Here is a 22,695-nt window from a genome sequence, read left to right as displayed (position 1 = left end):
GGCTAATGAGGTGCTAAGGAAAAATGACCTTTGTATTCCTCACATGGAAAGATCAGAAGAGTACTTAACACTACCTTTTTTGAAGTTCTGTTTGGATTCAGGAAAGTTTTTTTTTTTTAAGATTATTTTTATTGCAAAGTCAGATATACAGAGAGGAGGAGAGACAGAGAGGAAGGTCTTCTGCCCAATGATTTACTCCCCAAGTGAGCGCAATGGCAGGTGCTGTGCTGATCTGAAACCAGGAGCCAGGCCACCACTTCTAGGTCTCCCATGCAGGTGCAGGGTCCCAAGGCTTTGGGCCATCCTCGTTTGCTTTCCCAGGCCACAAGCAGAGATCTGAATGGGAAGTGGGACTGCCGGGATTAGAACATGGGATCCTGCTGGTACGAGGTGAGGACTTCAGCTGCCAGGCCACCATGCTGGGCCCATGATTTAGGAAAGTCTTGATTGGGCTTCAGGATTGTGTTGTAGTCGCAGGGGTTGCTGACACTGCTCTGCATTGGGAGAGAGCAAGGTCCAGTTACCTTTCATTCCAGAGTCGGTGCTGAACTACTGACCACTTGCCCTGGTTCTTGTATGCAAAAGACTGAAAGTGCACACAACTGTTGCAACGCTTTCACAGATGGGAGTCAGAGGTGCTCCAAGCTCACGGTTAGAGTGCAGTAATGGCTGTCATACAGTGTCATTTTCATTGGGTTGCTTGAAACTCTCCGGAGTAAGCAAGAGCTTTCCTCAGATTTGAAGCCCTGACGTTCACTACTCTTAATCATGAAACTGCAGGAGAGACAGAATATTGGAAACTACAGGGTGTTCTTTCTGTTTTGCATTTGTTGTAAAAGGATCATTTTCCACTGAGTCATTAATAGATTGTGCTTAGGGTATTTTGCTGGCTCTGTGTTATTGGTGTGGGAAATGACCCGCAGGGTGTTGCAAAGAGTAGATGGTCTGATGGTAATTAAATTCAGTGTCTCATGTCATCTGGGTGAGAGAAGAGTGACATTAAATTTGTGGAAATGCATAGAGTCATACATTTTTAGGTTATAAATCAGCAGTTAGAATAAAGCTACAAAAATGCTATCCCCTAAATCTCTTTGTATCCTCTCCTCTGTATGATTTTCCAATCTCCCTCTGTTGGGGCTGCAGAAAATTTCAGAAAAGACTGTCAATATAATGTTTATGAAATCCAATAATGGGTATTGCTAACACACCAGAGAAAAATTACTTTTAATCTGTGTGACAAATGTATCTAGAGAGGCCTTTTTTTTTTTTTTTTTTTTTTGGTGGGGTCATTTTTTTTCCCCCATGCGTAATGTTCAGGAAGCAAGGGTTGTCAACCTGAAGTATAAAGAAAATGTTATTTAACTTTGTTGGAGATAATGAAATATAAATTACATCTGAAAAAGGAGATTGATGCTTCGGCAGAATTCATTTGTTCCAATGATTGTTGATTAGGTGTTTTTTTCACTGGTATCACATGATGTCTTGTTTTGTGGGAGAGAACAGTTTAGTTAAAACTTCCTTTAATAAGAGAAAAACAGAGTGGATGTAATTTGTTAGGAACTGCCAGTATTCTGTTTCTAATGATCGTACAGTGATGCCTATTGATCTCTTTTCTCTGTTCCTCAGGGTCGACATGTTAAAACGGGTCAGCTGGCGGCTATCAAAGTTATGGATGTCACTGAGGTAAGGTTGCATCACACGTTTGTAAAGAGACTGTTAGACAAAAGACAAAGTCTTCCCCAACCCCAACAGTGTTAAGAGTATCATTCTGTTTGGGGAATGTGATCTCTTGAACAACTTACCCTCACGTGACACTGGCAGTTCATGGGTCCAGCAGCAGGCCAGCTGGCTTAAATTGTTGCAGATGGTCCCCAAGTAACTGAAAGTCGGTAGCATTTTCTTTTAAAGAAAAATTCTGAGTGAGGTCATCCTTGGCAACATAATGGACCATAATTGGAAACATCTTCTCTAATGGAAAAGGGAAGATTTGAGAAGGGATGGAGAGTCACATGAATAGGGTGGCTGAGCTCTGGAGGATGGAGAAAGGCTGCTCTAGAGTATTGGGCCACATTTGTGCCATTTCTTCTATTTTTAAATGGGGTAGGGGGGAGGGAGGGAGAATGCAGATCCAGCCAAGTTCCCAGAGGTTGGAAAACAAACATCTGCTAGACTGCTGAGCAGATTGTTGGCAAAATTTAGTAGCAAAAAATAGTTCTTGAAATGATCACATGGGGATTTACTGTGTAGCTTTAGGTGGGAAAGAGAAGTTAGACAAAAAAAGTGCATTTGTGTGCCTTTGTTTGCATGTAAATTTTTAAGAGTTATGTTTTAGTGAATGGAATTCATGTCATTTTAAATTATTTTAATCTGAAAGTATGTTCTCAAGATTTCTGCTGACTTGTCTAATTGAGATGTCAACATCCTATTTCACAGACTCAAGAGGGAGTTAACTGAGAGCCTTCTAGACTGGCAATATTTAAAAACCAAGTGGTAATTTCCCCACATCTGGTGTCTGTCCAGGGAGACAGTGGCTCAGCTTATCATCGATGTGCTGTGCCCGCCTCTCCATGTGGTCTGCTGACAGTGTGGTGAGCTGCTCTGTGTATACTGCTCAGTCAGACGTAGACCGCCTTGTCTCTGCTTGCCTGACTACGAGGCAGCTGCATCTTGATATTTGAAGATGTGGTATCTTGTGAATAAACCCTTGCCTTTTCGCTGTCAGAGGAAAATGGGGATTTTAAGATGAAAACTACTGTTGCTTGATGATATGACCAAAACGTGTCTTCTAACACTGATGTGCGCCATTTGCGTTTCAGTGATCCTGCACTGCTGTACAGCCAGTGACAAATGAGATTTTGTCCAGTTAAATATTACTTTAGCATTACTTTAAAGAATGGTGAAGGAACAATGAATCCTAACTAAATGTGGTTAAATGCACTAGTCGAGTTTTGTGTTTTGTCTTTGGAAGTCTCTGTTCACACTCAGTTTGCATCCTGCTGGTTCTGCGTTGGGCAGTGGTGGTGCAGGATCCTACATTTTGTGTATTGATTCACATACTTTATTTACTGGGGGGCTTGTGGGTGTTATTCTAAATTTCAGCTTTGAGATTTTACAATCTGTGAATTCACTGTCTTTCCTCGGATGCCTCCAGCCTGATATTGCCTAGCTTGGTGAATGTATTGTGGCCAATACGATTCACTTCATTTCTCATCTCAGATGGAATCCAGATGCGATTGGTCTGCTTTGTTGAGGTCCTCTTCACCTGAGTACAGCTCTGTGCGTTTGCGGTGTGTGGTCACTGAGAAGGGTGGGATGGCCATGGGCCTGGGGGTTGGGATGCTGAGTGAGGCACACACATGCTGCATTGCAGTCCCTGGGTGTGATTCCCAGATCCATCACCTGAATCCAGCATCCCGTTAGTACAGGAAGTGCTTGAGCGGTTGGTTTCCTGCTACCCACATGGACGATCTGGGCTGAGTGCCTGAATCCCACCCAGCCTTGTTCCTGGCCCTTGGCCACTGCAAGCATTTGGAAAATAAGCCAGCAGATGGGAGCTCACTCTCCCTGCCTGCCTCTAACTGTTTCTCCTTTAAGCACATTTAAAAATGATTTTTAAAGATTAAAATACAAGAAATATAAGTAATTAAACGCTTGTATTTTTACCACCCTAAATGTGTCTGAGCACAGCTGTAAAATAGATGGGAGCTTCATAAAGTTCATGGAAAAATGGAATTAATATATTTTGGTGCAAAATAAATTTGAAATCAGTACACCGTTCCTTCCCTCTCTCCGTCTTTCCTTCATCCCTCCTCCCTTTCTCCTCCTTTCTTCCCCCCCCCTTTTTTTTAAAAGATTGGTTTATTTTTGTTTGAAAGGCTGATATAGAAAGACAGAGATCTTCCATCTGCTGGTTCACTCCCCAAGGTGCCACAATGGCTGGAGCTGTGCTGAACTGAAGCCAGGAACCAGGAGTTTTTTCCTGGTCTTCCAGATGGGTACAGAGGCCCAAGGCTTTGGACCACCTTCCACTGCTTTCCCAGGCTACAAGCAGGGAGTTGGATGGGAAGTGGGTCAGTGAGGACACAAATCTGTGCCCATATGGGATCCTGGTGCTTGCAAGTGGAGGATTAAGCCAATTGAGCCCTTGCACCGGGCCCACAATATTTTTCATAATAAATTTTCCACAAACTTTTTTCCCCAGTTTTTGAAGGTCCTCTCATATCTGTGTGTAACAGGTGTTCTTGTGTTCCACTCAAGTTGTATGAAAAGATATTTCCTTGCTTGAAAAATTCAGACAATTTTGGATAAATGTTTGATACAAGTATTTTTCAGAACTCACCTAAAACTAATTAATGCAAATGTCATACATTCAGGTAAAATAAAAACCAGATGGTGAGTCTTCAAAAAAAAAAAAATACAAACTCAGTCAACCATGTGCTGTATTGGCCTCTCAGTGTTGTTTTTTATACCGTTTCAAGCAGTGACCTTTGGATGTAGTCAGCACTCCGAGTTCAGTGTTGCTAGCAGTCCTTGCCTAGCCTCCCCACCCAGGCCTTTCAAGCTGTAAGCGTCGACCTAACTGGGACCCAGGGATAGCAGGCAGCAGCTGCAGTGAGAGATTTTGCAACTGAGAATTTTTATTCCAGCTCCAGCAGCAAGGGCTGTTGGCCAGCATTCTCTTGGAAAGCATGGAATTTTCTTTTTCTCCCCAGGTTTCTGACTTCTCTCAAATGTTCATTCTTAGAAAAAGCACAGACTTGTCCTGTCCCCCCCGCCCCCCCCCCCCACCCTTCAGTTGAGAGGCATTTAACAGGCTACTGGTTATCTAGGCTCTGCAGGCAAAAAGAACAGCAGGTGTGGGCAGAAGAATGTCACGGCTCTCCTTACTCCAGCTGTTAGCTGCTGGCAGCCCCAGTAACCTGACTGTAATGAGTGAGAAAACACGTGCTCACTTCACCCACATTTCTTTATGATGTGAACTTGGGGAACAGAAACAGCTGAAATGTGGGTTCTACTTTTGGATGAAGTGATTTTTGATCTCAGATCAAGAATTTCATTTGCTTTTCTCACAGCTTTTCTGTAAGGTGGAGAAAAAAACATGGGCTTCCTAAAAAAAATTTTTTTTTCTCTTAAAAGATTTATTTGAAGTCAGTGTTCCAGAGGGGAAGAGATAGTGATTTTCTGTCCCCTGATTCACTCCCCAGGTGTCCACAGCAGCCAGGGCTGGGCCAGCCTAAGGCCAGGAGGCAGGGCATCTGCCAAGTCTTCCATGTGGGTACAGGTGCCCGGACTCCCTGGGCCATCCTTAGCTGCTTTTCCCAGGCCGTTACGGGGCAGCTGGATTGGAAGTGCAGCAGCAGGAATTTGAACAGGTGCCCATATAGGATGCTGGCAATGCAGGTGGTGTCTTTACCAGCTGTGCTATAGTGCTGACCCCAACACAGAATCTTTCATAACACAAAATAAAAATTGATATAACACAAGTCCTTAAAGAAAAAATTAGAATCTATTCTAATTAGAAAGTGTGATAGTGATTTTGGGCAAGATTTTATTTCCATACTTAATTAGTGGTAGCTAGACAGACTGAGTAGATTTCTGGGTTTTGTTTTTGGAGTTGTCACTGAACTCATAAATATGAGTTAATGTTTTTTTCTTTCCTATGAGCATAAATTTTAGACTCATAAATACGTTTTTTAGGGCAATTCTAGTTTATGAGCCTTGTAGAAAGCTTGCCTCATTGTCATGTCCTTTCTTTTACCCCAAGATAGTATTACTTCCTTTTTAGAATATTCCCTACAATTAAGCTTGATAAAGTTAGTTTCCTCATTTGCAAAATGGAATAGTAATTCTACCCCGGGCTTATTGGCAGAATTAAAAGTAATGTGAACTCTCTGGCGTATCGATGTTTATACACTTTGGATGTCCTGTGTTCCCTTCTGTTTAAAGATGATGTCACTCTTGGGGAGGAGCTGCTGTCCTTGCAGCCGCCTGGCCTCCTGACCCGGAGAGGTGCTGCTGGTCCTCTCCCTGTAGGCTCCTGCTGCAGGGGCTTCCCCCTCCTCCCCGACAGCTCTGTTACCTCTTTGGCAACTACTTCTCTTCCCTATGCGCTCCAGTGCAGTCCTCATGTTAACGGAAAGAGCATTTTCCACATGTTCATTTTATGCCTTTGTTCTTTCCTGAGTTAAAAACTCTGTGGAGCTCTCATCACACGTGAGGCTTAAGACAGAGCTCTTCCTTCTGGCATGGGTTGCTCAGCTTACTCAGTTTTCTCTTTCTGAAGAATGCCCTGGGGACAAAATGAGTCTTAAGGGAGAGTTGTTTTGACCATTAACGAAAAAAAGTTACTTATACATATGCATGTGGTGTTTGTTTATTTTTATAATTTAAAGGCAGTGTTTTAGTAGGCAGGTGCTAGTATTCTTGCAGATCTGTTTCTTAGGGGGAGTATTTGGAATGCTAGGATGCTGCTTGGGATGCTTGCATCTTCCTTTGGTGTGCCTAGATAGGGGTCTGGACTCCATTTCCTGTTCCAGCTCTCTCATGGCAGGACTGAGGAAGGGAACGGTCGATGGCTACAGTGCTTGGCTGCTAGTTCTGGCCTGGCCCAATCCAGTTGAAGTAGAGTGAACTGGCAGGTAAAAGATCTTTCTGTGGAGTCTCTGTTACAGAAATATAAGAATCACTAAGATGCATTATCTAATCATTTTCTACACATGTGGGATCATTTTAAATATTAGAAAGGAAGAAAGAAGACATACTTATTATTGAAAATTTAGCAAATCACTAATTGCTTTCATCACAATTTTTGGTTCATTGGGACTGGAAATACCAAATCATGGTTTGCAGATTTTTAATTTTTGCTTTCAAAACTTTGTGAAATTGCGACAATATGTTTATTTGAACAATTGCTGAATTTTTTCAATAGCCTTGCTTTGGAGTGGGATGTAAATGCTCTAGGAGGAACTAATCTTAATCTTTCAGTAAAATAAAACTTGCCGTAAAGACATTCTTTGTGATTGTTAACACGTACTCTTCCAGCATATTGATTGCTTATAATTTGATTAATTTCTTCTATTGATCGATCGAGGGCATTGTTTTCTAAGAAATATAACTAAATTTAAAAGTTAAACAGGCCCACTGCGGTATCCTAGCGGCTTAAGTCCTCACCTTGCACACACTGGGATCCCATATGGCTGCTGGTTTGTGTCCCCACGGCCCCACTTCCCATCCAGCTCCCTGCTTGTGGTCTGGGAAAGCAGTTGAGGATGGCCCAAAGCCTTGGGACCCTGCACCTACTTGGGAGACTTGGAAGAAGCTCCTGGCTCCTGGCTTCAGATTGGCTCAGCTCTGGCTGTTGTGGCCCCTTGGGGAGTGAATCATTGAACAGAAGATCTTCCTCTCTGTATATCTGACTTCGCAATAAAAATAAAATCTTTTTTTTTTAAATTAAACTATCATTTTAAAAGAGTAATTATTCTCTTTGAAAGAGTTACAGCAAGAAGGAGAGACAGAGAAAGAGAGCTTCTGTTTGCTGTTTCATTCCTGAAATAGTTGCAGCAGCCAGAGCTGAGCTGGTCCAAAGCCAAGAGCCAGGAGTGTCTGTCTCCCACTTGAGTGCCTGGGCCCCAAGCCACCTGCTGCTTCCCGGGCACAGTGGCAGGTAACTGATTGAAAATGGAGCAGCTAGGACTGGAACAATCACCCAAATGAGGTGCTGGTGCCGCAAGTGGCTGCTTTTCCTGATATATCGGTGTCAAATCCCCCAAACTGCTATTTTTAAAATAATGGTCAAAAATATGCCTTCATCATTCCATCTCTTGCCCCATCATTTTATTCAATTATTTATTAATTTATTAACTTTTTATGTGGAAGGTAGAGAGGGAGAGTTCTTCCATCTGCTGGTTTACTTCCTAGATGGCTGCAATGACCGGTGTTTGGCCAGGCTGAAGCCACACGCTTCCTCCGGGTCTCCCATGTGGGTGCAGGGGCCCAAGTAGTTGGGCCATCTTCTTTTTCTGGGTATATTAGCAGAGAGCTGGATGGGAAGCGAAGCAGCTGGAACTTAAACTAGCACTCGTATCGGATGATTGCACTGTAAGCGGTGGCTTAACTCTATGCCACAATGCTCCCCTTCTACCATCTTAATATAATCTGGCAGTGAAAGGGCAAGTCTGGAGGAAGCCAGGCACAGGCTTCCCTGAGTACTGTTGCGGAAGAGCTACATGGAACATACATAGTCAGCAGCAAGTGGCAAGAACACACGCGGAATGTTCCCTACCAGCAGAACTTACTGGAGATGCACTGCCCTGGGTTCTTAGGCACTGCTGGTCATATGACCACATCTGCCTGGTGCTGGTCATATGACCACATACCTCTCCCTGGCTCATTCTAACAATTTCAGATTTCCAGGAGGAACTCAGGTATTTACCATGCACTGTTAAACAGCACAAGCAAGACGCAGTGTTGTTTAGGTACAGAGAGCCACTCTGGTTCTAGGAGTGGAGAGGAATTACAAATAAGAATCCCAGATGCCAGTTAAGGCCAGTGTTCAAGCAGGTCTCTCTCGGGTTAGTTTAGACCTCTGGAGCAGACACTTCCTCCTGTATTCATGCATTGTCTGCATCTTGTCCATGTGTGCATGTGTGATTGCCCAAATCCAGTATATATATATTTTTACAAGTTCCTGGTGCTCCGGTCTCAAATTTTTTTTCCCATTGCTGCCAATTCCATCCGTAACACTGAGGCCAAAGAAGCCAGGGAGTGCTGTGTGACTGCTACTTTTGGTGTTTGCCACTTATCTGGTCTGCAGGGAGATCCTCCTGGTTGTGCCTTCAGACAGTGTCCAGTTTGTCATAGCTATCTTGGTAGAAAGTAGATCGCAGGTGGGGCAAATTGTCTGCAAGTTAGTAACAGCCCAGTCTGAATTTTAGGCAGTATTTTTTTTTCCTCAGTACTTTTGAAACTCACAAGTTACACTTGTCAGTCTGATAGTCTAGTAAGAGCAGAGACGGTGAATTTGTGAGAAAGTAGCACACACAAGGATCTGACCCTTTTCCATCCCAGCCTTTCCTGCTGTTACTCGGCTTCAGCTGCCCCAGGGTCTGCCTCAGTATGTGCAGCAGCCGCTGGCAGGCCCTTCTACCTCCAGGCTTGTTCACCAATCCTTGCTCACCACAGCAGCCATGCACCCTCATCAGAGTCAGATCCCTGCTGTCCCACAGCACCCGACTAGCCGAAAGGAAAAGCCCAGGGTCTTAAAGTGGCCAGCCGTACCTTACTTGATTGGCCTCCCAGCCTGGTCTTGCTACCCTTCTTCCATTCCTGTAGCCTTGTGCGTCTCATGCAGGCCTGTTTGTGTTCATCCAGCCTTCCACCTGATCCTTCTGGAATCCCCGTAGCTTTTTTATCCTTACTGTCCGGAATGCATTCTTTGACTGTGTTGTTCCTTGCCTCTGTTTCGACACAGTGTGTGTGCCCTTTTTTTTTTAAGATTTTTTATTACAAAGTCGGATATACGTAGAGAAGGAGAGACAGAGAGGAAGATCTTCTGTCCGATGATTCTCTCCCCAAGTGAGCACAACGGCCGGTACTGCGCCGATCTGAAACTGGGAACCAGGAACCTCTTCTGGGTCTCCCACGTGAGTGCAGTGTCCCAAAGCTTTGGGCTGTCCTCGACCGCTTTCCCAGGCCACAAGCAGGGAGCTGGTTGGGAAGTGGAGCTGCCGGGACTAGAACCGGTGCCTATATGGGATCCTGGGGCATTCAAGGCGAGGACTTTAGCTGCTAGGCCATGCCGCCGGGCCCTTGTGTGTGCCCTTTTACCACCTCATAGTATGGCTTACTTACTATATAGTGTGTATCACCTGCTTTTACCACCATCCTGCAGACCTCCTGACCAATTCCATGACAGGGGACTTGGCTGTCTTTAGTGATCCATCCTTCCATGTATGTGGCTTATAATCATGATCACTGCTTAATGAAAAGATCCATGCTGGAAGGCATATTAGAAATGTACTATTTACTTTTATTACAACAAATGCAAAACTCAGAAATTTTGAGAGTGTGTGACTGCTTTTGTTCATGAAGCTACTGGAAGATTAAATATTTTTGATTGTCTTTTAAATATATATAGTGAGATACTCTGACATGGGATTAAAATGGTAAAACAGTATGATTAGAAATAAGAGTGTCCAAGCATCCAGAGCTCATCCCATTGAAGCACTTGACCTATTAGAATGGTGACCTCTTGGGGTGTTTGTGTGGGCTTTATAAATGCCACTTGCCATGCTTGCTTCCGTGTTGCAGTGCTTGGGTTTAAGTCCTCTTGTCCTGTTCAGCTTCTTGCTAATACACACTTCGAGTGGCACCAGGTGCTGGCTCACTGGTTGGACCCCTGCCACTCTTGTTGGGATCATGGATTGAGGTCCTTTTCTGGCTTCCAACTTTAGCATGGCCCAGCTGTGGTTGCAGGCATTTGGGAAGGATAACCAGTGGATGGTCTTGTCTCAGTACAAGACCTTCCAGGTAGACAGATGGAGGTGCAGGAATAGGATAGGGAGGGAGAAACCTCTTATAAGGAACTTCTCAGCACCCCTCTCCTGAAATTAATCCTGTAACTGCTTTCAAGTTTACATTTTCTTCATAGGACCTGAATACAAGTTCATACTGTCTATATAGTAACATTATTTTTGGAATTTCTTGGTTTGTTAGTGTTCTGTGAAAATCTGTCATCAGAACATATACAGGGTTTTAGAGTTTATATGCCAAGTAAGTATTTTTTTTTAGAAGAGTTTTAATTGTTTAAATGGGAAATCTGAACCCTCCTCCCTTTCGTCCAGGTCATCCTCTGAGAGAAGGAGAGTAAGAAATGTGTAGTGAGTGTTCTTTATCTTTTCCTTATTCTGACTCCTGTGCTAATCCTATAGGAAGGAGGGTTGACTTGTAGTGGGGTTGATCTAAAATGAGACTAGACAGCCAGTAGTTGATTGAGTTTTCGGCCTCCACTGGCATCCAGTGTTTTATGGGTGTGGAGTGAATCTGTGGATGGGTGGCTGTGAGTGATGCAGGAAGCTAGACTGCTCCAGTGGGAGAAAACCCTTGCTAGGAAGCCACCATCTGACAGATCAGCAGACCCTTGGAGAGCAGCTCCCTTGCCAATTGTAAGTTTGCAAGCTACAAAAAACCTGTGCTGAGATTAGACTCCTTAGCGTTTGAACTCTGTGTACCAACACGGCATGATGGAACTGGTGAAATGAGAAATGTTTCTTCTGGCTCCTTTACCTAATGCTCATGTGGTGCCAGTCAGTTTCCAGCTTGGATGCAAGGTTCACTGAGCAGACAGAAACCTTGCACCCAGCTTGATCTATTGTGTGTTGGCCGTTCTGGTGTCCTTGGGGCTCTGGAGTTCCTAAGTCGTGCGGGACCCTTTGCTCGCGGCAGGAGGACCTTGTTAGATGCTTCATGTCCAGACGTTCTCAGACTTGACCCTCTCCTGCATGCATAGGACTTGATGCTTGGAGAAGCAGTCAGTTCTCCAGGGCAACAGTGTCCACTTGTCTTTGGATGTGTGGCTGGTTTAGGAGATGTGCCCTTGCATATACGGCTCTCACTCATTACATTCTGCCGTTTTTATTGAAGCATAGCATCCAGAACAGTGTGTAAGTTACAAACTCAAGAAATTATAAACACCCTCCCGTGAACCTGCCGCTAGATGGAGCAGTACGGTGTTACCAACACTCCTGGCATGCTCTGGTGCCTCCCTGTAGTCACTCCTCTCCCAGCACCAGGGTTGTTTTGCCTCGATGAAGCAGGAATCATGTGGTACTCTTTATGTCTAATCTTTTTAAATGATGTACAAGTCCATTCATATCACTGCATCCAGGGATAGTTAATTCATTCTTGTTGCTAATTTGGTAATGTTCCATTGCAAGCAAGTCCATCTCTGCTGTGGACGTAGAACCGGTCATACAGCCTGGCACTGCCTTGCACGAAGGAGGTGCTGAGTTGAACCGATGTGGAAATAGAGGGGAATTTGCCTAGTGTGGGAGCATCTTCCTTTCTGTTTTTATTGGCTTAGCTGCAAGAGTTCAAATAATAAGTAGGTACTGTTGCTAACTTTTGGTGACTTGCAGTAAAGAATTTTGGAGAGCTTCTTCCGGTACTCCTTGCCATCCTGGCTGGCTTATAAAGCTATCTACTGTTTCTGTGAAATACAGATGTTTTATGGAGAGAGAATACAAAGAAAAATATTTGTGCTTGCTCTAACGATTTTAACTTGCCTGAAAGGAAATAAGACTGCGGTAAGAGAATGGGAACAGCATACAAGGATACTTTAAAAAGTTTGTGGAAAAAATGGAATTGAAAGGTAATTTTATTTTTGGTTCATAAATTGACATCTATGTATACGTTTTTCAGACTATTTGTGGTTTTTACACGCTCAGAAACAGCCTAAAAACTGACTGAAACTTATGTTCTACTTGACACCTTTTTGATTCTGTATCTCTTGGGATAACACTTGAATCTTAGTTAAGGTGACTTAGCCTTGGTGTTTGTTTTCTTTGGCTCAGCAGCTGTTGCTTCATCCATGAGCAGTGGCCACCTGGCCCGTGTCAGAGCTGGCCTATGACGCGATGTCGCAGCACAGACAGAGCTGTGAGATACCTGTTTGCTTGGAAGCATCAGCAGTAACACATCTAAAAATGTAGTTGTTCTCTCTTGCAGTGATGCAACTTGGTATGCCAGGTGTATGGATTTGACATGGAGCACATGAGTGACTCGGAATTTCAGTATGATTTCCTTGGTAGGCCTGGACTTCAGTGAGTTAGAAGGGTCGTCCTTTTCCTGGCTGGATACCCAGGTCACTCGGTGCACTGCGACCATATGCCATCATGGTTATGCTAATGTCACTAGAAGCTGAAGGCATGAGTGATTGGGAGCAACAGTAGCAAAAATAGCAGAAAAATGGGCGGAACCTTCAGAGTGAATTTTGCTTGAATTGAATTTCACATGGATCTCGTATCTGAGATTTGTTTTCTCAGCAGCTTGTACATATTGTTCACAGTGATATCCTGAGACTTCAGAGCACTGCTCTGTTTTTCTTTAAATAGGCAATTAATGTATATATATCAATTTTATTGTATTTATGTAATAGCATTTATATTACGTATTTGAACTTATGTATAATTTACACACATGATCAGCATATAAGCAGTTAACTTTTTGTCTTTGAACTTGTCAATCTTCTCTCTAAATTCAGGATACCATTCAAAAGCAAAAAGATTCCAGAAGTTAATAGCTGTAAAGCTTTATGCTTTTAAAAGGTAATTAAAATGTCACTTTTCAATGAAATTAACCTTTGAGGTTAATTGAACTTAATTCTTAGACCTGAACAGCACGTGCAAATTAATTTACTCTGGACTTAGATTTTTTTGGTTTTACGTTTTCCATCTTAAGTTTTAAACTCATTCTTTCCCCATTTTTGCATGTTTTTCTGTGTCAGTTCTAGAAAAGCTGATGAAAATAGTTCTACAAGCAGAAGTTGTAGCGCTTAGCGTACCAGGTTCTAGGCCAAGGCTCTGCACAGTTGTATAGGAGAGTGGTAAACATCCACCCAGCCAGAGAGCTGCCACAGTCCTTGTCTTGGACCTCATAGAGGAAACGTGTGCCTCTTCCTGGTTTATTGTAAGACCTGCTTTGTTTCTTGATAGCTACATCTTTGACCACTTAGCTTCTTGGTTTTCTTTTTCCTTCAGTAAGATGTGTAGTTCCTGGTTTCTTTTATGCTGGCTGTTCCAGGTTTCTTCCTCCTTCCTGCAGTTTCCCTGCAGGCAGGATTTGCCTTACTTCTGCCCCTTGTGCCTCTGTTCCCTCCATCTGCCGCTGTAGCTTTGACCAGTTCTGACCCTCTTATTCAATGCAGTGCCCTCCCCTCCATGCACATTGCAGGCATTTGACCATGGGGGTGGGTGGGGCAGGGGGGCAGGCATTATACATGAGGCTCCTGTATTAAAGACTGGTAGGGAAAATGTCAGTACAACTTCTTAGCCTTCATTGTTTGGGTAATGGCAGGTGGTGAATTTGTCAGTTGGTATTGGTTGAAGCTGGGTGAGATGTCCAGATTTCAGCATGGTCATAGCCTTTGTCAATTGCAAATTTGAATTGGTGAATGAACTTTCAGTGTCTGTGGGACACATTTTGTGCATGTCACAAATTGCCTTAAATTTAGGTTTCTCTAACACATTTTATATTAGAAGAAGAGAAGCTGTTTGAAAACTAGTTTTCCTGCCGCTGCCAAGTTTTTGTGCAGAGATCTACCTGCTCCCCTACTGGCTCTCATTAGTTGAGGATTGATGTGTTGTAGTATGGTGTCCACTTTCCTGACAACGCTGTGGTGTCCCGTCCCTCGCCTTTGTGAGGTTCCAGTTTTAAAGCACTAGCCTGAGGATCAGGAGACTGACTCCGTGTGCACTTATACCGTGTGTTTTGCTTCATTTAGAATTTGGGAAAGTGATGATCAGGAGAAAGGGTGGACTCTGTTGTCCTTCACGGCGTGGTGGTATTGGATCTGCAGTGTGCTGTAGTGTAGCCCGCCCTCCAGATCTGGTTCCCAGCCGCTGCTGCAGCCCTCAACCCACCTCCTCGCAGAGTGGCTGAGACAAGAGAAGTGGCTTCAGGAGCACAGCCTCAAGTTCATGAACTGATTTGAGACCAAAATGACTTCGTACGGCTCTGTGAAATATGTGTGGTAGAAATATGTTCTGCATATAATGACTAATAGCAAGCTGGCATGCCAGTCCCTTTTCTCGTGAGCTCAATCTTCCCTTTCCTGTAAGGAATTGCTATATAGCTTGCTCACAGTGCCGGCTGTGGTGGCAGGATAATGTCTAGTATAAGATTTATAGTGGGATTTAACTTGGATTATGATGCTCTGTATTAGTCATTTCTATTGTAAAGTTGAAGATTTATTTTCTGAAGAGCATGTTTTATTTCTGCATGTAGTAAAATTCACATTTTAATCAGTAATGTGAATTTAAAATTCACATTTGAATATGATTAAAATCACATTCAAAAAAGGTATTTTCTTTTTTCTTTTTTTTTCTTAAAGATTTATTGTTATTGGAAAGCCGGATATACAGAGAGGAGGAGAGACAGAGAGGAAGATCTTCCATCCGATGTTTCACTCCCCAAGTGAGCCACAACGGGCCAGTGCGCGCCAGTCCGATGCCAGGAACCAGTAACCTCTTCTGGGTCTCCCACACGGGTACAGGGTCCCAAAGCTTTGGGCCGTCCTCAATGCTTTCCCAGGCCACAAGCAGGGAGCTGGTTGGGAAGTGGAGCTGCCGGGATTAGAAGCGGCGCCCATATGGGATCCCGGGGCTTTCAAGGCGAGGACTTTAGCTGCTAGGCCACGCCGCCGGGCCCGAAAAGGTATTTTCTAATAAAATACAAATAGTACTCAAGTTCAGCAGTCCTGTGTACTGTGTTCCAGGAATGTCTCAGAACTTCTCATTCTGCATTCCTGTGTTCTCTCCCTCCAGATGGCTTGGCATTTTTCTAAGTAGAGGAAATTTGGAGGAACAGGCATTTTAAATTATTCTCATAGTAGGAGCTGAACAGTGAGGAGTGAAGCTTCATTATGGAAGGCATTATGTCCATCCTGCAGTTTTCCCTCCACGCCTTAGGAGGAAGAATGGTTCTAGAAGTGTTGGAGTGGATGCCACGTGCGTGCTAACTCACACTTTGCACAGTGGAAGTGGATGTAGTACGATATTGTCGAAAATGTTATCCCTGCATTTTGTTGCCTAAAACCCTGCTGTGAAGAAAGTCTTAACAAGTAGGATATCTGAATTCTGTTTCAGCCTGTCTTCTTGCATCACTTCTGTGAATCCTTAGAACTCTGAGGGTGGGAGTTCTCCGAAGGATTTTCTGGAGACTACCCGCAAGTGGTTGCTGTGTTGTATCTGAATGGAAATTCCATTTCAGAAGAAAGCTAACAAGTTGCCTACAATGAAAGGGAATTTGAAAATAACAAAATAGCAGTGCACACACATTTAAATAAAGGCTGGTTTCCTTGTTGCTGTGATTGACACACTGTAGCAAATTACTCCTACCTTTCGGGCAGCAGGACCTGGGCCGCAGATGCTGGTTTCGGTGTAATGCTGCCTCTTGGCTGGTGTTCTGTTTTCACTTGCCTGTTGTGGTGTGTTCTATCAGAGTAACAGATGAGTAGGAGTTGAATACTTAGGTGGAACTGGAGGCAACAGAAACAGAGGGAAAGATGATGGTAACAGTATGAGACCACAAAACCTTTGCTTGACCAGTAGAAGCCTTAGCGTTAAAAATGAAAATCGGTGAACTGTGTGTGTACTGGCATATTGTCCATGAACCTGGCACTCCTCCCCAGACGTGGTATTTAGAGCAGCACTTGCTTCAGTTTTGATAATGTGAACATCTAATTATATCAGTTGAAAACAAATTATTTTAATGTGATCCAAAATAGCAGCATAATTTTATGCATTTCCCCCCTACATTTGATTTTAAATGGTGTAAAAACACTTGCGTATTGGAGGGAGTAGGATTTTTACTGTGCTGTTCTTGTTGAGGAATTGGAGCACTGGTAAATCTGTCATTGTGTGCACAAACCTGCATACACCAGATTCCAATTTAATCGGATATATTAAAAAATATTAGATCTTAAGTGTTTTATAGATGCCCCAAAGCACAGTAGTTTCTACTGACAGAGCTCTGGGTGCACAATATTTCTTATTGCTAATTCCATCATCTGTGTCAGGTTTGGATTACTTTTGGTTGTGTGTCCATTCATAATCCTGACTCCTACCAAATTGTTTTATGTTCTGGCTACTCTGCACACCTGGTAATTTTTAGATTCCATATATTATAAATTTTAGCTTAGCTTAGTGAGTACTGGATATTTTTTATTTTGAAAGTAACACTCTGTGCTGAGATGTGACTGTAGGGGAGGTTTTGTTAGCATTATTCTAGGACTGATTTGCCCCTCTGTAGAAGCTAGAGGTCCCTCCTGTGTGCTCTAACCAGCCTCCTGTGGATGGTGAATCGTTGAGGTTTTCCCAGTGACAGATCTCCAAAAACACCGTCCTGGTGTAATTCTCTTCTTTATCATGTATCTTTAGATGCCAGCTGAATGATATGATCCCATTGAAGTATTCAGCAAGCGGCAAGCCTTGTGGAATATAAAGAGATTAAGAAGACTGTGTGAGAACGTTGAGTATCCCAGAAGTCCTGTACTGTGCCTTTAAACAGGCCATTCAGGTTAAGGTTTGCGGGGTCTGTGCACTTGAGCTTTGGAATGCCGGAGAAGCCCACTGACTCAGTACACAGCTCAAGAGAGCAAGTCTTTTTGTATGAAATGTGTTCAGAGCAGTGTTGTTTTCTGTATTTAATTTCCATTTTAGTTACGTTGTTTCTGTAAGCTTCTATTGGGTCTTTGTTGTATAACTGATAGATCTTGGGAAACCAGCTAACTTTTTTTTTTTTCAGAATATGTTCCTTCTATCTTTAGTTTTGTTCTAGAATATTTCATATTCCACTCATCTGTCTTTAGTTGAATATTCAGTGAGTTTAAGTTGTGTAATTTGCATGTGTCTGTTTTGGCTCAGTTGAATTAGTGATTAATTCTGTGCTGCTCAATAATACTCTCAGAAGCAATGGGATTTGCCAGGTGAAAGGTAATCGTTCTCATGTTTTAGCCAGTTTACACCCAGATACGGAAGAGTTGAGAAATGAAACTTGTACTCCTGTTTTAAAAGTACACACAAGTGTTCTGTTTGGTGTACATTCACCTGTACATTTTGGTGCGGGGATGTTCCGTATGTTATCTGTGTTAGCTCACAGTGGATTGTTCTCAGCCACGCTGTAGATGTTTAGCTCTGTGAAGAGAAGACACCAGGACAGGAAAGGTGGTTGATTAACTCAGTATTTCCCAGGTCCCCTGGAACCCCACGTGCTCTTTCCCAAAGTTTGTCTCTCCTTACATAGTTACTGCTGTCATTGGGATGAGAGAATTTCTAACAAGTTTAAACAGCATTTTAATTTGGCATTAAAAACAAACAACAAAGCCCTAATGAGATGCACTCCTGTGTGCCCACATGGTGAAGTGGGCTGGTCTGGTCATGTGGCTTAGTTACACCCCCCCATTGTGGCCTGTGAAGGTGACCACTGTGCAGATCTTCTCCCCTCCTCCTCACAGCCAGGGATGCAACTGAAACACACTGCGTTGCCAGAGCCTAGTCTGAGACAAAGACCTTTTCTGTGGAAGTTTATGCCCTCTGGTTAGAGTCCAAAATGCTCATTGGCGTCAGCTGCAGTACATCACCCGGTAGGGGGCCAGCAGCTGCCTCAGTGTTGGAGAAGACCAGGAGGGAGTCTTCTCTCTAAAAATTAAGGTCTCTCTCCTTCAAAGTTACTAGTGTTTTTTCTTTTGTGTGATTGTTACTTCCTACAGAAGAGCTTCAAGGACACATCAGGCTTGGGCTTGGCTTGGACACATGAGCTATAGAAACTTCTACCATGTATTATGTCCATCGGGCTTTCTTTTTACAAGTAGGATTGTTGTGTTTAAGTTCCGATACAAGCTAACTCCAGGTGTTTTCTGCTGTATGTTCTCAGTTTAAATGAGGTATTTTTTTGTAGGTGGTAGCAGTGATGGTGTTGGTATGTGTATATGTATGGAAGTGTCAGAATGAAACTCCATACTTAGCGACCAAAGGAAGATCGAAACTCAACAAGCTGGTTCGTTATTAAAGACAGCATGAAGTATTGTATAATAAGCATCAGTCACAGTTAGGGTTCTGGTTACAGTTGGCAGATTCTGTATTTCTAGTACTTTTCCTCCAGGGTGGGCATGTATAAGTAGACAGTTAATGGCATTTAGTGATGGTAAATGCTGATGGCATTTAGTGATACACATCTTACAAGATGTGTAACAGTAATCTATTTCAAGTCATGAAATCAAGTACTGTATATAAAAGTGCAGTATATTTGAACTTCATCCTGGGACAGTAGTGTAAGAGATTTCCAAACTCTCAGTATGTTTTGTGCTTTAGTTTCATGTGCTTTTAGATTTTGATTGCCCGAAAACCTTTAAAATGCTGGTGATTCTCTCCTTTTCTGGATGTTTGGATGTTTTGGTCGTGTATGTTTTGTGTCTAAAGGTGCCTGTACACTGTCTACGGTGCAGCCCTGTTTTGAAAACATTATAGTGAGTGTATATCCCGGATGCTGCATCTGTTCCATTCTGCAGAATAATGGCGTGTTTCTATTGAGCATTTTAGGAATGGAGTGTCATGATACTTTGCCAACAGTATTTTATTTTATTTATTTATTTTAAAAGATTTACTTTATTTTTATTACAAAGTCAGACATACTGAGAGGAGGAGAGATAGAGAGGAAGTGGAGCTGCCGGGATTAGAACCAACGGCCCTATGGGATCAAGGCGAGGACCTTAGCCACTAGGCCACGCTGCCGAGCCCTGCCAGCAGTATTTAACAACTTCGTGTGCTTGATTTTTAACTCGGTAGGTTGTGAAAATATGAAGCTTTGTGGAAGCTCTTAACTGATTAGAGTGGTAAACAAATGAGATGCCGGAAGACATTGGTGTATGTAACTAAGGAATCAAATGCACCCAAACTAGGCTCAGCCTGTCCTGCTGAGCCTCATGAGGGTTGTCCCAGGCCACTAAGTGGTCAGGAGACATCTGTCGGCAGCGAGCTGTGGTGGTTCAGGGGAGGATGTGCTCTGTGTAGCCCAGCCAATAAGCTCTCCTCATGGCTGCCCTGCTGTTTGTGATACTTTGTGAACAAATGTGAGCCTGTGGGAAGAAAGCACATGGATTAATTAATCCTTATTTTATTAGAAATGCAGAGAGATGAAGACAGACAAAGGGAGAGAAGTATTGTATGTGCTGTGTCGTTCCTCAAATGCCTGCAACAGCCACAGCTGGGTAGCGCCCAAATCGGGCATCGAGTGCTCATCTTTACAGATGGGTGGCAAGGACCCAAGTTATCTGAGCCATCACTTGTTGTCTCTCAGAGTATACATTAACAGGAAGCCAGCTGGATCAGAACGATGGAGCCAGGAGTTGAGCCAGGCAACTCCAATAGGGATATGGTGGCCCAAAGAGCAATTTAAGCCCTCTGATGACTTGGGTTTTTAATCTTGCTTGGAACAAGCCTCTTTGTGATATGTCAGTGAAAGTTGTCATTTTTTTGTTACTCTTTTCTGTAATAGCCTAAAGGTCTGAAGAGTTAATAAATAGAAGTTTTAACTTGTCTTTTCTTAAAACTTTTAATAGCCAAGACAAACTTGAAATTTTTTTTTTAAGATTTATTTATTTTCATTGCAAAGTCAGATATACAGAGAGGAGAGACAGAGAGGAAGATCTTCCGTCCAATGATTCACTCCCCAAGTGAGCCACAATGGCCAGTTCTGTGCCGATCCGAAGCCAGGAACCAGGAACCTCTTTTGGGTCTCCCACATGGGTGCAGGGTGCCAATGCATTGGGCCGTCCTCGACTGATTTCCCAGGCCACAATGAGGGAGCTGGGTGGGAAGTGGAGCCACCGGGATTAGAACCAGCACCCATATGGGATCCTGGCACGTTCAAGGCGTAGACCTTGGCTGCTAGGCCACGGCACCGGGCCCAAACTTGAAATTTGAGATACCTTTTAAAGTATTCAACTTTCCTTTGCTATTTTGAATGTGGCCATGTTTCAGTTATAGATTAAATGATGGCATTTGGTGTGGTTTTGTTGTATACAGGTATGAATTAGCAATATTGCATACCCTGTACTTAGCCATGACTGCTATGTGCTGCTGCCCTGTTTGCCTTATTGTCTAGCAAAAATCACATGAAAGCAGTACCTGGACAGTATATTACAATATGCTTTAATTTATGTCAGAACCAGGCAGAGAGCCAGATTCCTGAGAATCACTATTCTAGGATGACACTGTGTCTTCACTCATGGTGTGGCTTCCACAATGACGTACAGCCAGAATTTCTTTTAACACTTAAAGAAATTCTTTATCTGCCTCACAAGCATTATCTCCCATTTGGCAGTTCTTTCCTTCACATTCCTGCAAATGGCTGGTACTTGGCCAGGGCAAACCTGAGAGCCAGAAACTCACACCAGGTTTACCACACAGGTAACAAGTGTTAGGATGTGATCCTTGGTGAGGCTCGGTCTAAAAAGAATTCAAAAAAGAGACTTAAGTGTGTATGAGAAATGAGATTTTGTTTAAAATGAAAGTACCCACTCAGGAATGAGTACAGGCAAATTCTGCAGAAAGTGGAATGCAAGCCAAGGTTCAGGTCCATCCTTATTTGATCTGCAGGCATAAGAAGTGATGTTTGGAATGGGGGTTAACGAGGGTGCAGACTTTGGAGGTGAAGATTCAATATCACCCATTTCCTTGACATTTTGAGGGAAATCTTGGAAGTGTCACAGGGTTGGGTACAATATTGGAGTGATGACAATTTTATTATAATGACATTCAGATGGCCTAAAGATCACCACATGGACACAGCCTGCAACCATATAGGATGTTTCCAGATGGTGCTGTTTCTGGCTTGCAGCATCTTGGAGTTTGCGGTCTTCAGCTACACAGAATGAGATTTGGACAGTGTGTGGGAAGAAATTTGGGTGGCGCAAAAAAGGGGATGGTTTTGAGCAACACAAGTTCGGTTGTTACCTGAGCTGGCCCAGATGGTCAAACCCTGCCTACGTAAGCAGAGATCTAAGTACTTGAGCTCTTACTGCTGTCTCCAAGGGCCTACGTTAGCAGGAAACTGGATTTGGAGCCAGGGACAGGAATGGAACCCACGCCTACCAGTCACAGATAGTGGAAGAGCAGGGCTGGGCCTGTGCTCTCTGCTCTTTCCTGCCATGGCTCGCATTCCCTTTCCTCACCATACTTCATGTCACCCTTGCATAGCCCGTAATGACATTCCCGAAAATGAGTGCTTTCAGGTCTCCACTTCTTGTCCTAAGGATGATGTGGATGTATAGCCTCCACCCCACGTCTGCTGGAGGGATGGGACCTGCGTGTTTAGGTTACCACATACATGTGGTGAAAGTAAAATTATAGACATCATTCAAAGGCCATTCCTTTTATTTTGTTCTGAAGGATGAAGAGGAAGAAATCAAACTGGAGATAAATATGCTGAAGAAATACTCTCATCATAGGAATATTGCAACATATTATGGTGCTTTCATTAAAAAGAGCCCTCCAGGACATGATGACCAACTGTGGGTGAGTGGATGTTACCTGGGAATCTGGGGAGCTTTCATCTTTGCGTTATAAGGATGTCAAGGCCTTTCCAAGGGGCATGAGAGAAAAACAAAGGAGCTACAGCTGTAGGATGCTGTAGGCCTCCTTAGCCTGTTGCTAAGACTGTTACTTATGCCAGTTGATTTCAAAATCCATGAGAAAAGGTAAACTTTGTATTTCACAAATAAAGCACCTTTCAGAAGCAATAGACAAAAGTGCAAGGAGATTAAGGTCCTTAAATCAATACCGTGAAAAGCTTACTGGAAAAGCCCAGTAAGTTACAACTTTCTTCATCATTGAGAAAGTAGAAGGTGTGGTGAAAATAAATGTCTATCAGTATCTTTAATACTATTAATCATAGTACTTGATTAACAACAGTAAATTCCAG

The 22,695-nt window shown here is 43.2% G+C and overlaps 1 protein-coding gene across 23 annotated transcripts in view; it reads left to right on the top strand.

Moving 5' to 3' along the window:
* MAP4K4 (mitogen-activated protein kinase kinase kinase kinase 4) overlaps positions 1–22,695 on the top strand; it is a 155,594-nt gene that overhangs the window by 70,907 nt on the left and 61,992 nt on the right. For all 23 annotated transcript variants that reach the window (XM_058667481.1, XM_058667494.1, XM_058667490.1 and 20 more), the window contains exons 3-4: positions 1,627–1,683; positions 22,164–22,289. In XM_058667481.1, the coding sequence (XP_058523464.1) occupies positions 1,627–1,683; positions 22,164–22,289 (183 nt within the window). The remainder of the gene's footprint in view (positions 1–1,626; positions 1,684–22,163; positions 22,290–22,695) is intronic.

The sequence above is a fragment of the Ochotona princeps genome, chromosome 8 (genome assembly GCF_030435755.1).
Source record: "Ochotona princeps isolate mOchPri1 chromosome 8, mOchPri1.hap1, whole genome shotgun sequence".
In the NCBI taxonomy this organism is placed as follows: domain Eukaryota; kingdom Metazoa; phylum Chordata; class Mammalia; order Lagomorpha; family Ochotonidae; genus Ochotona; species Ochotona princeps.
This window is presented reverse-complemented; position numbering and strand designations above follow the sequence as displayed.